Here is a 14,338-nt window from a genome sequence, read left to right on the forward strand (position 1 = left end):
CTTAGCAATCTGTTATTTTATGCTTTTGTGAATCTGAGCCAGACATGGGGTAAGCAGTTTTCTCCTCTCAAGTTTTTCTCTTATACTTTAATTTAAGGCAGTGTTTCTCAACCTTGGCAACTTGAAGTCCTGTGGATTTCAACTCCCAGAATTCCCCAGCCAGCTATGCTGGGGAATTCTGGGAGTTGAAGTCCACAGGACTTCAAGTTGCCAAGGTTGAGAAACACTGCTTTAAGGTGTCCAACATTTTTTTTTTAATCCAGCTTGCTTCACGTGTATTCATGACATTAAACCGTCGTTTTCCTGGGGTTGGGGAGCAACCTAATACAATCTTGAGTTTGTCTAAACTTTTTATTTCTTCTTTTTCAGGTTTTGAGACATTGAAATAATTTCAAGATGTTTAATAAATCTTTTGGAACGCCTTTCGGCGGCAACACAGGAGGATTTGGGACAACTTCGACTTTCGGGCAGAGTAAGTGACCGAGAAGGGGAGGGACAATTTGGCCCAGACGGGTCATTCTTTTCCCTGCCTAGCATGCTCTTCCTTTGAATGATGGTTTGAGGTTTTAATTCTGTCTTTAGCCACCTCTTTGATGGAAATGCTTAAACAACATACTTTACATTTTAATAGTGGGTTATCTCTGAGCAGGGGTGTCCATGCTGGCTGGGGACTTCTAGGAGTTGAAGTCCCCGAGTCTTAAAAGTTCCCAAGGTTGGACACCCCTGATATAGAGAATAATATTATTTGGCAGTCTTACATGGAATGTAGAATATTTTCTTTGCAGGTGGTCCTCAACTTAAAACAGTTTGCTTAATGACAGTTCAAGGTTACAACAGGACTGGGAAAAAAGTCACTTATGCCCATTTTTCACATTTACAACCATTGAAGCATTCCCATGAAAATGCGGGTGTTAGGCAACCGGTTCATATTTTATGACGATCGATCGCAGTGTCCCAGGGTCACGTGACCCCTTTTTGTGACCTTTTGACAAGCAAAGTCAGCAGGGGACCCAGATTCGCTTAATAGCTGTGTTACTAACTTAACAACTGCAGTAATTCACTTAACGGTGGCATGAAAGGTAGTAAAACGGGACAAAGCTCACTTTGTCTTGCTTAGCGGCAAAAATTTTGGGCTCAGTTGAGGTGGTAAGTTGAGGGCTATTTGTATAACGTGAACGTGGGTGGGATGGAACTGAGTTGAAAGTGTTTTATGTAAGGTTCTGTTTTTTAAATGTGGGAATCCCTCCAGCGGTTTGCCCCTTCTTAATGCACTTCACGTAATGATCCCTGGAGCCTCGGCATTTAGAAAGATGGGGCTTGCAAACCCACCCTCTGCTATTTTAAAAAAAAACCTTGCACTCTGGGCTGAAAGTGGCCATGACAGCAGCTGAACCTCAACCCTTTTGTACCCCTCCCCACCCCAATGCCCCCTCTTCCCGCTTTGCAGATGCTGGCTTTGGGGCGACCAGCGGGGGAGCCTTCGGGACGTCTGCCTTCGGATCCAATAACAATGCCGGAGGACTCTTCGGTAGCACTCAGGCCAAGCCAGGTACACAGAGTCCCCCTCCCTCCGGCTTTTGTGCCCCCTTCTCCTCTCGGGTGCCTGATGCGAGGGCTTCTCTTTGGTTGCAGGAGGGCTCTTTGGGGCAAGTACTTTCAGCCAGCCAGCCACCTCGTCCACTAGTACCGGTTTTGGCTTCGGCACGTCCACCGGAACGTCCAGCGGGCTGTTTGGGACCGCAAGCACAGGGGGAGGCCTCTTCTCAACCCAGAGCAATGCCTTCGCCCAGAACAAGCCGGTGGGCTTCGGCAGTGAGTATGGCTGCCTCTCTAAAGGGGCTTGGAAACGCCCTGTGCGTGGTGCCCTTTCCGCTTTGTGGCCCTGAGCAAAGGAGGCCCCTTTGAAGGAAGAGCCTTGGGCCCTGTTGGGGAAGTGAGGTTTGTAATTGCGCTTGGGTCAGGCGGGAGGAACTAGAACAATCCCAGCGCCCTCAGCTGATCAGAGAAGGAGGGTTTGGTTTTATTGCTGGTCACCTCGGCAGACCTGAACTCCGTTGAGACCTCTACCAAGAGCCTCCGGCCCTTCCCTGCAGATTGGGTGGGACTAAGCATCGGCAAGAGGAGGAATAAAACAGGCCTCTTCCCCTTCTCCACCCTGTTCCCTTTGGGCCCCCAAAATCCCTTGGTTCCTACATCCTACATAGAGCCGAGGTGGCACAGTGCTTAGGGTGCAGCACTGCAGGCCACTTCAGCTGACTGTTATCTGCAGTTCGGCAGTTCAAATCTCACTGGCTCAAAGGTTGACTCAGCCTTCCATCCTTCCGAGCTGGGTGAAATGAGGACCCAGACTGTGGGGGCGATATGCTGACTCTGTAAACCGCTTAGAGAGGGCTGAAAGCCCTATGAAGCGGCATATAAGTCTAATAAATAAATAAATAAATAAATAAATAAATCCTCTGGGGGGATTTTTTGGAAGGCAGAATTCCCTTCCGGATGATGGATTCTTAGCAAACACGGAACCTGTTGGGTGGAACCCTTTTTCTTCCTCAACTCCCTGCAGAGGACAGAAAGGGTGGCCCTCCTCTCCCCCTGTGTCCTTCCCTTACCCACCCACCCACCCAGGAAAGACAAATGGGCAGGGAAATTGCCCCCATCTCTGAATAAAAGAAGGTTTAGTTTTTATCTGTGATACATTTTAGGGCTTTCATTTATTTTAATTTAAATTTTCTTTTACACAGATTTTGGGACAAGCACCAGCAGCGGAGGCTTGTTTGGCACCACTAACACAGCCTCCAACCCCTTTGGGGGCACCTCTGGCTCCCTTTTTGGGGCTACAAGCTTTTCCACCGTCCCTACCGGCACCACGATTAAATTCAATGTAAGTCCTGTTGGCGAGCTTTCCTGGCAGAGTCCCTTTCATCCTTGATGCCGTTCACGGCCATCGATAAGAGAACAAGAAGACTTCGTATTTATCATGGTTCCCCCTCCGACATCTGTCCTTCCACGTGGGCCAGCATAACTACCTTTAATTTATGGTTAGAAAGTTCTTGTCAAGATGCCTTTCAGGAAGTATGCTGGGGAATCAGGGTTAATTTTGCTGCTCTGGAAAACTCGATAATGAACGTTGTGAATGGTTCTATTTGTGTGTAAATTATTGGAAGAAGGAGGGAGGCTGAGAATAGCAGCTGTGCTTCTCTTTGTGGGATCCCTGAGGGCCCTCTGAGCTTTGTGCTTTTCTTCCAGGCGTTTCGTGACCTAACTAGGTGACGTTAGTGGAGGAAGGGTGGGGCTTGACGTCTGTCTATATACTAGTGCAGTGTTTCTCAACCTTGGCAACTTGAAGATGTCTGGACTTCAACTCCCAGAATTCCCCAGCCAGCATTCGCTGGCTGGGGAATTCTGGGAGTTGAAGTCCAGACATCTTCAAGTTGCCAAGGTTGAGAAACACTGCACTAGTGGCTTGTCCTGTTAGCGTTGGGAGTTTTTCAGGGGTTCCTTAATTGGGGTGTTGCTTCCTGCCGGATTATTAATATCGATCTCTGCTTAGCCAGGTGTTGATTGCTGGTCAGGAGGCAAGCCACTCTATATAAAGAAACCCCACTTCCTTTCCAGAAGTGATGGTGTTCCCTAGTTGGGTCATGAAACATCTGCAACGAAACCACCAAACTCAGCACAAAGGCCTCCCCAGTTCAATCCTGAGTTACAGATATTTTCTCCAACTGCTCACCTCTTGAGGGATGGCGCTATGACAGAGCGTTCTCCGCCTGTAGAAACTCTCACATACAGAAACCTCAAACCAAGGCAGTTTGAGAGGCCGTTCTCGGCATCTTGGGAAGCTGCTGCCGGCCAGTGCCCATTGCCCTGAGTCCAGTGCACCCCACCCCACCCCACCCCGTATTCTGCCTGGGCCTGGGGTGAGAAAGAGGAAAGGGTGGGGGGGGGGCTTTCGTCGGCGTTGCTTTAGGTAGAGCAGAGGCCCCTTTAAGGGGCGGACGGAATCGCCATTCTTGAGGGTTCTGTAGCAGTTGATGAAGTGGAAGATGGCGAGATCGGCTAAACGGGGGGCCCTGGGCCTCTGCCGGGGGGGCAGGTGGAGCTTTCCTGCTCACATTCCATCTGAAAGGGCAGCAGCAGACACGGCCAGGACCATGAAGGCTGCCTTCCAGGTAGGGAGAGCGGAACTCAGAGCAGAGCCTAGGCGAGGGGAGGGTGTGACCTGCCCTGCAGAGCAGGGCAAATTCAGTGACACACACACACACCCGAAAGGCAACCTAGGCCTGCAGGCCGACTAGTTCCCTGGCAGGATTTCCTGGATTGTCTCGGGTCAAGAGGCTTCAGCCTTTGGGGGCCCCATTCAAGCCCATAAGGCACCACCAGCGCATGACTCCCTCCAGGACTTGCATTCCCATTGAGTGCCTTTGTCGTTTCCCTTCCAGGCGCCAACCGGTACGGACACCATGGTGAAGTCCGGTGTCAGCACCAACATCAGCACCAAGCATCAGTGCATCACTGCTATGAAGGAGTATGAAAGCAAATCGCTGGAGGTCAGTCTGGGCTGGAGGCCTCGGGGGGGGGGGTCACAGAGGGGGGGAGGAGGAGGGGTCAGCCTCTTTTCCAAAGCACCAGGCGAGTAGCAGCAGATGGAAGCAGCCCAGAACGTGCTGGAATTTCCTGACAGGGAGAACAATTAGTCAGTGGAATGACTTGCCTCCAGAGGTTCTGGGAGCTCCCTGGCTGGAGGTTTTCCAGAAGAGGCTGCCCAGCCACTTGTCCGGAATGGGAGAGGGAGAGGGTTGGATTGAAGACCTCCAAGGTCCCTTCCAGCCCTAGGATTCTATGATCCACCCATCTTATATCTGGGGAATTCTGGGAGGCCTAACCTAGAAATAAGGAAGAGTCTCCTGACAGCGCAAACAATTAACCAGAAAATAATGAAGATTAGTAGGACTGAAACCGGACTATATTTAGACAAACGGACAAATGAGGACAAGGAATATGTTTGTAAGATCAAGGTAGCAGTGTACGAAAAGAATGAATTGTATTTGTGGTTATGTCAAAATATGTATGGAAAGGACCAAGCCAGGAAGAGCACTGTGTCCAATGTTTTTAATGTGTATTAATAAAAACTTATTTTAAAAAAAAATAGTTAACCAGGGGAATGGCTTGCGTTTAGAGCACAGATCTCAAACTCGCGGCATCCCATTGCTGTCGCGTGGTGTTTCGTGGCCTTTCCTCCCTTCGCGGAGCTAGGGTGGGCATGCCCTGTGTGTGGGCTGCCAGATTGACACTTCTGCTTTAGAAGTTCTGGTTCTCCATCACTGGAGGTTCTCTCGAAGAAACTGGGCAGCCGTTTGTCTGAAATGTTACAGTGTCTCTTGCTCAAGCGGGGGGTTGGACTAGAAGACCTCCAAGGTCCCTTCCAATTCCGGTGGTCTGCATTCTCCTAGAATAAAGCCCAGTTGGAGGGATTCACACAACTCTTCAGGCCCATTCCTAGCTTAGCTGCACCTTCACCCCGTGTCGGAACAGCCACGTGGGGTTGGAAACCCTTCTCTTTGAGAGCAATGTGTCCCCCCCCGCCAACTCCTTTCCAGCCCCCCCTCCCCCAGGCTCCCCCACGCGTCCAAAGGCTGCCATTCCTGCTTTTGGAAAGTTGGTGCCTGGGGAAGAGGCGCCTCTTTCTGCTCATTGGATGTTTCTCCTCCAGGAGCTCCGTTTGGAAGACTACCAGGCCAACAGGAAAGGCCCCTCCAACCCAGTGGTGGGAGCCGGAGCCACGCCGGGCTTGTTTGGGTCGTCAACCGCTACGTCCAGCACGGCCACGGGACTCTTCGGCTCCTCCACCACCAACACGGGCTTTTCGTACGGGGCAAATAAAACAGCGTTCGGAACGAGTGAGTATCCGTGGACTGGCCTTGCTGTGGCCAAGCTGGTAAAAAAAAAACACTCCCAACTTTAGTGCTGTTGCTGCGGTCTCTGGTCTGAACGGGTTTCCCAAACCTCGGACGCTTTAAGGCTTGTGGGCTTCAACTCCCAGAATGCAGAGTTGGGAAGGCCTTCCCTACGTGAAGTGGGTCCGTCTATCACTGTATTGATCGTGTTGTCACCCCAAAGCAGCGGATAATTCCAGGCAGAGTTTAAAAAGCAGAGGGGAGAGCAACCCAGGGGCGCTGCCGTTTAAAGCCCCCCTCACGCCCTCTGGGTGCTTCGAACTCGGAGCCGGTCACAGGAGAGGATTGTAAAAAGAGGCGTCATCTCTGTGTTGCAGGTACCACCGGTTTTGGGACAGGCACCGGGAGTCTCTTTGGTTCGACCCAGCAGACGCCCAGCCTCTTCAGCAAACCTTTTGGTCAGCCCACCACTGCCCAGAACACGGGTTTCTCCTTCACCAACACCAGCACCCTTGGGCAGCCCAACACCAACACCATGGTAAGAGGAGGAGGGCGTTCTGGAAAGCCCTTAAGCCTGGTAGGACGGCGTCTCCCTTCAGACACTCCTGTCTGCCACGTCTTTTATCGAACTCTTGAAGTTCAGGCCTTCATGTTTGCCCTCAGCCACGGGGTAGGGACCGATAGACGAGAATATTTGTAGCTCATGGTTGGATTTGGGGGGTCCTTGGTGCTCCCTGAGCTGGGTGGTTTTCTTGCAGACGTTTCATGACCCAGCTAATGAACTTCAGTATCAAGGATGTTCCCTAGTTGGGTTATAAAACGTCTTCCAGAAAACCATCAAACTCAGATTGCATCCCACAGTCATCGTCCTTCTTGTCTGCACAATGCCTCTCCCTCCCAGCACTGATGATGTTCCCTTTTTGGGTCATGAAATGTCTGCAAGAACACCACCAAGCTCAGAGAGCACCAGGGACCCCAGGGTCCTCTTCCTCCTCCTCCACTCTGCAAACCCCACTCCCTTCTAGCACTGATGATGTTACATAGTTGGGTTATGAAATGTCTGCAAGAAAACCACCAAGCTCAGGGAGCACTGAGGACCCCCAAAATTCAACCCTGAGCCTGTATCATTTGTTTGGGGTGGACTAGAAGACCCCCAAGATCCCTCCCAACTCTGTTATTCCTTAACTCCTTCTTTAGTTTAGCTTCTGCCCAGGTCAGCGGAATCAGCTCAAGCTCTCCTCCTCCCCCCAGCAGGGGTTGGTTCCTGTGGAGGTTCCCCCTGGTCTCTCTCTCTCTCCTGTTCTTGGATCCTTAGCAGGGGGTCTCTGTCTCAACATTGCCTGTCCTTCCCAGGGCTTGTTCGGAGCTGCCCAGCCCACGCAGACCGGAAGCCTTTTCGGCACAGCGGCCAATACCAACACAGCAGCTGCCTTTGGAACAGGAACCGGACTCTTCGGGCAGCCCAACACCGGGTTTGGTGTTGGTGGCTCGGTACGTGGGTTGACCTTTCAGTTTTCTGGAAGCTGCGGTTCTCGGGCAAAAAACTTAGCTTTGCGTATTTATTTTCCTACCAGGGTCACCTGTGAAAGTGATCCAGGTTACCCAAAGACCCTCCCGTCGGCTTTTATGGCAGGAGGTGTCCTTGTCTGCAGTTCCCTTGTGAATCTTAGGAAGCAGCGGTAAATAAATGAGGACTAGATTCCCAGCTAGGACAAGGCTGTCCATCCCCTGCATTGTTTGCCCCCCTGTGTGCAAAGGGCACCTTCTCTTGGGACCTGTGCTGACTAGGCTGGCCCAAAACTAGATCTCGCCTCTTCCTTCCTCTAGGGAGTTTTTGGGCAGAAGGAAAGGGCAGCCGGTGTCCGGAGCAATTTTTTGCCTTCTTTCCTGATCGCGTGTTGTGCCTGCAAATTGCAGAAAATGCATGCTTTTCCTGGGTGCTTGCTTTTGTAAAAACTACACAATGCCCCTGTGTTTTGTTTTTTCAGTCTCTCTTTAGTAACAAGCCTGCTGGCTTCGGCACCACGACCACCAGCGCACCCTCGTTTGGGACGACGACAACTGGACTTTTCGGTAAGCAACCAAGCGGTGTTCTCTGGAGGTTGTTCTCGGCCTGCTGTGTGTTTCGCCGGCTGGAAAACAGAAGCAGAATTGGAGGGAAGCAGGGACGGGCGAGTAGGACAACATTTAAGACGCATGGACCAACTCCCAAAATTCCGGAGCCAGCATGGAAGTGGAAGTCCACACTCTTAAAGTTGTCATACTTGCCCACCCTTGGACTGAAAAGTCCCCGGTCACCAAGGAGCAACTGATGTGGGATTTTAGGCAGGTTGGAGACCCCTTCACTCGATGACCGCAATCAATTTAATGACCAAAATTGGGACCAGAATTTTGGCAACTGAATGAAGTGGTTGTTACATGAGATGCCCTACACCAGAGGTCTCCAACTTTGGCAACTTTAAGCCTGGAGGACTTCAACTCCCAGAATTCCCCAGCCTTTGCAACTGTGTGTCGAGACTCTGATCGCTAACCTCCTTTTCCCAGCCTGGGGGTGTGAGCTTGCTTTAATCCCCCCACCACTCGTGGGAGGCTGAGACTTTTGGCAGGCAAATATGTCCATGCACAAGGCGCCCCTCGACTTGGCAAGAGTTTGTTTAGTGACCGAAGTTACTACGGCAGAAGTGAAATAAGTGACTTATGTTCGTTTTTCTCACTTAACGCCCCTTGTAGCACCTCAGTGGTCACGTGATCACAATCCAGGCTCTTGGAAACTGGCTCATATTTATGATCCCGGGATCACGTGATCCCCTTTTGTGGCCCTATGAACAACTGTGTAACCAGCTAAACAATTGCAGGGATTCTCTTAATGACTATGGCAAGAAAGGTCATAAAATGGGACAAGCCTCAACATATGTCAGGCTTAGCAACAGAGGTTTTGGGCTAAATTGTGGCCGTAAGTCGAGGACTACCTGTACCAGAGGGCCCTGTGCTGGGAAGGGTGAGCAGACTGTTGGGCCACTTGCAGCTCTCTTCATTGGTATGTCTGAGTCGAGTTTCCTGAGAGTCAGCAAAAAGGGTGTTGTGGCCTGTCGGCTGCCAGCCCCTCCCACAGCCGAATCGGAGGAGGAGAGGTGGGAGTCAGGGGCAGCATCAGGGCAACCTGAGAGCTGCGAGGGGGAAGAGGGGATGGAGCTGGCAGAGAGAGAGAGAGAGAGGCGGAGCCTGGGCTGCCCATCAGCCCTCAGATGGAGAGTCAACAGTTCTCGGTCTGGAGGGGGCTGATGAGGAAGAGGAGGAACAGCTGGGCCCAGTGCCTGACCCGCAAATGTGCAGAAGGCAGAGAGGAGAGGAGAGCAGGGGAAATCTATGGGCCGGTCCTTGGGACGGAAGAGCCACCGCTGCTAGCGAAGCCCATCCTAGCTCTGGGGATAAAAGGCCCGGGGGCAGAGATGAATAGACTAGGAAAGACTAGGGCAGACTAGAACCTAATTCGATTGGATTCCAGTTTAAATATTATTTTCTGAATTTAAAGAGGCAAACATAACTTGAAGGTCATCTTAGACTTACCCCCATAATTGAACTCAGAATGATGTTCAGGAGTCACTGGAATCCTTAAGGGTGACATTATGAGGCTGCGGCCCAATTTTATGACAGCTTTTATGGCACTCATTCAGTGATTGCCACGGTCATTAAGCAAATCCAGTTTGCACAGAGGATGGGCTTTGCTGGAAACAGGAAGTAAACATTAGAAACCGAGTGGGGGGGGGCATTCAAAATCCTGGGGGTTGCGTGACTGCCAGATGCTATAAACAGCCATCAAGGGGAAATCAAATGCAACCATATGACCAGGGTGTGTCTATGCCTGTTTGTCTGTGTGGGTGTATGTGGCTGTTATATCTTGGAAGTTGGGTCGTGAGCAGCTTGTAACCTTTAATGGTGGACAAGTGACCGGTTGTGGGTCAAGGGCTTCCTGTGGCCGTAATGCCACTTACAGCAGTTCTTTTAGTGACTGTTTGAAGTTGTAACAGCATTGAAAAGGGGACTGAGGACCCTGTTTCACATGTGTGGCCGTGGCAGCATCCCCAGGGTCATCTGACCAAAATTCAGAGGCATGGCAACTGACTCACATTTATGACGGTCGCCGTGTCCCGAGGTCACGGGATCCCCTTTTGCTGCCACCTGACAAGCAAAGTCCACGGAGGAGCCACTTAACGTCCGTGTTACTGAATTTGCAACTCCAGTGATTCACTTAACAAATGTGGCAAGTAAAGCTGTAAAACGGTAAAACTCACTTAACAGCTGTTGGGCTCCACTGTGGTTGTAAGTCAAGGACTGCCTGTAATGTTCTTGTCCTAGATTGAGTAGTTTCCCCTTTCCCCCTGCTGAACGTTGCCCCAGAGGCCAGCCTTGTCCCTGGGGGCCAGAGGTAGCCCTGTGGCCTCAGGCGGGGGGTCTTCTGCAGAAGACTCGGCCGAAGGCTGCCTGGTTTTCCACAGCCCAGGAGGCCCAGAACGTCAGCAGAAGTTCTGGTTGAAGCTCCGAGAAAGCCACCAACCCTCCTTCTCTCCTAGGGTTCAATGCAAACGCCACAGGAAACAGCCTCTTTGGAAACAAGCCTGCAACCGGGGCTCTGGGTCCAGGCCTCGGGGCGGGATTTGGGACAGGTAAGAAGATCGGGGTCTTTCACCATCATTCCTTCTAGAAAGTTCGGCCAGGGATCGAGAGATTCACAAAGCCCAGTTGGCATGGAATATCAGGAGCCTCAACCATCGCAGTTCTTTCTCTCCAGGGTCATCTGTCATTACCACTAATTATTATTCGTTTGTCCCAGAAATGCTTTTTCAAGAGGCCACTGGATTTCCTTTGTTTTTCCTTGAAGGAGTTTTGCTTCTCATCCAAGAAGGTTCTCCAGTTCTGGCTGAATGGTGGGGAATGGAAGGATTTACAGGCCTTGCTTTGAGCTGGTCGTCCGCGTTCTCTCTCAGAGCCACTGAGGCCACTTGGAGGGTTATCTGTGCCCTGGGGGGGTCACCTGGATCAGAGGGCAGATGGGTGTGGAACCTTCTGGGAACTACTGGAAGGACTGTGTTGTAAACAGGAGATTGGTGGGGTGCGTCGTATCCCCCCCCCTTCTGGTGAGAGAGGGCTGTTCAGTCTTAATGTGGGGGGGGGGGGGCTCTTTGAAACGCTGAAAATGAGCCGAGGTGGCGCAGTGGTTAAATGCAGCACTGCAGGCTACTTCAGCTGACTGCAGTTGGGCTGTTCAAATCTCACCGGCTCAGGATTGACTCAGCCTTCCATCCTTCCGAGGTGGGTAAAATGAGGACCCAAATTGTTGTTGTTGGGGGCAATATGCTGACTCTGTAAACCGCTTAGAGAGGGCTGAAAGCCCTATGAAGCGCTATATAAGTCTAACTGCTATTGCTTAAAAGGGGACCTGAGGGCACAAATAAACCTCCAAGTGGCCTCAGTGGCTCTCGGCGAGTGCTAACGACCACGTGACCTCATCCTTCACCCTCAGAACCAAAGAAGCTTCTTGAATGGGAAGTGAATTGCCTTCAAGGTAAAACATGGACTGTCCAGTTGCCTCTTGGGAAAAAAGGCCCTTTTGGGCCCACCATGATCTGGATGACTGAGAATCTCCCCAGACGTTTGTTCCAATTCTTATTTTCTTCCGTCTTACTGAAACTGAGAGATTAAAAAAACAGCTTCTGCTACATAAGGCGAAAATCCAGTTTCAGCAGAATCGACAGATGATTTGAAGCCAGTTATGATCCTGTTGTGATGGATTCCTTGACAGTAATTATGTCTTCGCACTTAGCGGACAGCCTGGCTCTCTACTGCAGTGGTCTCCAACCTTGGCAACTTTAAGACCTGTGGACTTCAACTCCCAGAGTTCCTCAGCCAGCAAAGCTGGCTGAGGAACTCTGGGAGTTGAAGTCCACAGGTCTTAAAGTTGCCAAGGTTGGAGACCACTGCTCTACTGATTCATCTCGGGGGATTCTGAAAGCCCCCTCCAGCCAGCTCTGTCAGAGAATCTAGAGGGGCAGAAAGAGGACCCTGATAGGGATATGGAAAAGCCACTGGAGAGCATTTTTTTAAGTCCAGAAGGTCCAGATGACGGAAGCAGCCTCAGTGGGCACCTCCCTCATTTGCTGAGATAGGAGGAGGAGGAGGAGAAACAGCAGAAGAATCGGACTTGCCAGATTATCCTATTAGAGCCAATCTGAATAAAAGCAGTTTTAGCCTTCCTGGGAGGTCAGCTGCAGCTAGTGAAGGGAAAGGCCCCATAGTGCTTCCCGTCCCTCTCTGGGAGGTTTATAATTTCCAAGTACTATTTGCATGTTGCCCCCAACAATCTGGGTCCTCATTTGACCGACCTCGGAAGGACGGAAGTCAACTGAGTCAACTTTGAGCTGGTCAGGATCGAACTTTAGGTTATGGGCAGAGGCGGCCTGCAATGCTGCATTTAAACCTCTGAACCACCAGCGGTTCTACTACGGGTATAACTCCACAGAGAAAGTCGCCGGGTTTAATTATGTCTCTTTCTAAAAAGAAGTCCGGCCAAGCCAGCATTGGCCCACAGAAGCATTTTCCCAGGCGCATCTTCAAAGTCCTTCTGGGCTGTTTCAGGAAGGTGGGAGCGCTTTGAAGGTTGCTGGTTGATCACAGTCTTTCTCTCCCCCCCGTCTCCCTTCTCTTTCCCTCCCCTCCTTCTGCAGCCCTTAATCCAGGGCAGAATTCACTCTTTGGCAGCACGCAGCCCAAGCTAGGGGGCACGCTCGGGACAGGAGCCTTCGGTGCTCCTGGATTTAACACATCAACCGCCACGCTGGGCTTCGGAGCACAACAACCTGCTGTGGGTAAGTTGCTCATGCCCCCCCCCCTGTAGGGCGACCTCCACAGCTCCTCCTGGCGTGCTTGACGCACCTGGAAGTGGACTGTCAGGTGTTTATGCCCCCCCCCATCAGCGCCATCAGTCTCTGCAGCGATCCGAGGAGGCCCCCTTTGCCCCACCCCGCTGAGCGGCCTCCGGTGGTCCAGCGGGCTCATCCTGGCCTTCCTTTTCCCCTCAGCTCTGACAGATCCCAACGTCTCTGCGGCCCAGCAGGCCGTTCTGCAGCAGCACCTCAACAGCTTGACCTACTCGCCCTTCGGGGACTCTCCTCTCTTCCGAAACCCCATGTCTGACCCAAAGAAGAAGGAGGAGGTGAGGCAAGGAGCGGGCTCTCCCTGGCAAGGCAGCTGGGGCAGAACCTGGAGGGCAGGGACCTGGTGGCCCCCCCAGCTAGCAACTTTTGGGGAGGGAGCTCTGGCGGTTAATAGTCCTCACACACACACACTAGGGGTGGGGCCACAGAGGCCTTTCTTGCTAGCAATCATGACGCTAGGAAGCCAAACGTGGCTGCAGGCAACACCACAAATGGATTTCTTTTATTGGTTGCACACATTTTTGAACTGCCCATCTCCTCAAGAGAGGTAGAGAGATGGTAGACAGGCAGGCAGATGGTACGCAGACAGATAGATGGGCGATAGAGGATTGGTAAGTAGGTAGATAATAGCTAGCTAGCTAGATGACAGCTAGTAGGTAGGAGATAGAGGATTAATAGATAATTGTTAGATAAATTGATGGATAGATGATTGCTGCATGTTAGGTGATGGACAATTAGGCAGGCAGGCAGATAAAACACCCGAAGGGAACAGGGGCTTCATTTGCTGAGGGAAGAGCAGGGGGTCGGCTGTTTAAAGCCCTAGAAGGGCCAGCACAGCCAGAGGAACAATTCGCCCTGAGTTAGAGAGGACGGTCATCCCCACATCGTAACGCTTGCTCCTTTTTTTCCAGAGGCTGAAACCAACCAACCCAGCGGCCCAGAAGGCACTGACCACACCCACTCATTACAAACTGACTCCCCGCCCGGCAACCCGCGTGCGCCCCAAAGCTTTGCAGACAAGCGGCTCCTCCAAATCCCACCTTTTCGACGGTCTGGACGACGATGAGCCTTCTCTGACCAACGGGGCCTTCATGCCCAAGTGAGTAGGGGGATCCCTTCGCACCCACTCCGATTCTTCAGGGTTGTTGTAGACCAGGGATGTCTGACTTTGGCAACTTTAAGTCGTGTGGCGTTCCAACTCCCAGAATCCCCTAGCCAGCATAGCTGGGAATTCTGGGAGTTGAAGTCCACAGGCCTTGAAGGTAGACTTGAGATTGCCCTAAACAGTCCGCCTTTGGACCCCAGGAATGAGTGCCCAGGCAGTGCCCTCGACTTTCATGGCTGATCCTAGGACGGCCCTTGTAACTGTCCTCCTGGGTCGATAGGAATTCCCGGCTGGTGGGACGTGAAGAATTCCTCTGGGCTTCCGTATCCTTCTCTTGTGGAACTTCAGTGCTTGAGGTGCAGCTGAAGTTGAGCTGGCATGGATTTCCTTTTCTACGTTTAATCTGACGC

The 14,338-nt window shown here is 51.6% G+C and overlaps 1 protein-coding gene across 2 annotated transcripts in view; it reads left to right on the top strand.

Moving 5' to 3' along the window:
- Positions 1–14,338, top strand: part of NUP98 (nucleoporin 98 and 96 precursor) — a 40,113-nt gene that overhangs the window by 3,798 nt on the left and 21,977 nt on the right. Inside the window, exons 2-14 of one of the 2 annotated variants that reach the window (XM_087720916.1) lie at positions 370–472; positions 1,448–1,549; positions 1,633–1,812; positions 2,739–2,878; positions 4,437–4,544; positions 5,708–5,894; positions 6,269–6,429; positions 7,245–7,382; positions 7,880–7,964; positions 10,463–10,555; positions 12,614–12,754; positions 12,968–13,101; positions 13,735–13,922. In XM_087720916.1, the coding sequence (XP_087577042.1) occupies positions 397–472; positions 1,448–1,549; positions 1,633–1,812; positions 2,739–2,878; positions 4,437–4,544; positions 5,708–5,894; positions 6,269–6,429; positions 7,245–7,382; positions 7,880–7,964; positions 10,463–10,555; positions 12,614–12,754; positions 12,968–13,101; positions 13,735–13,922 (1,733 nt within the window). In that variant the 5' untranslated portion in view covers positions 370–396. The remainder of the gene's footprint in view (positions 1–369; positions 473–1,447; positions 1,550–1,632; positions 1,813–2,738; positions 2,879–4,436; positions 4,545–5,707; positions 5,895–6,268; positions 6,430–7,244; positions 7,383–7,879; positions 7,965–10,462; positions 10,556–12,613; positions 12,755–12,967; positions 13,102–13,734; positions 13,923–14,338) is intronic. The other variant, XM_087720917.1, reaches the window with a different exon arrangement.

Source organism: Thamnophis sirtalis, unplaced genomic scaffold, assembly GCF_051295495.1.
Source record: "Thamnophis sirtalis isolate CommonGarterSnake01/CBP01778 unplaced genomic scaffold, rThaSir2_p1.2 scaffold_8, whole genome shotgun sequence".
In the NCBI taxonomy this organism is placed as follows: domain Eukaryota; kingdom Metazoa; phylum Chordata; class Lepidosauria; order Squamata; family Natricidae; genus Thamnophis; species Thamnophis sirtalis.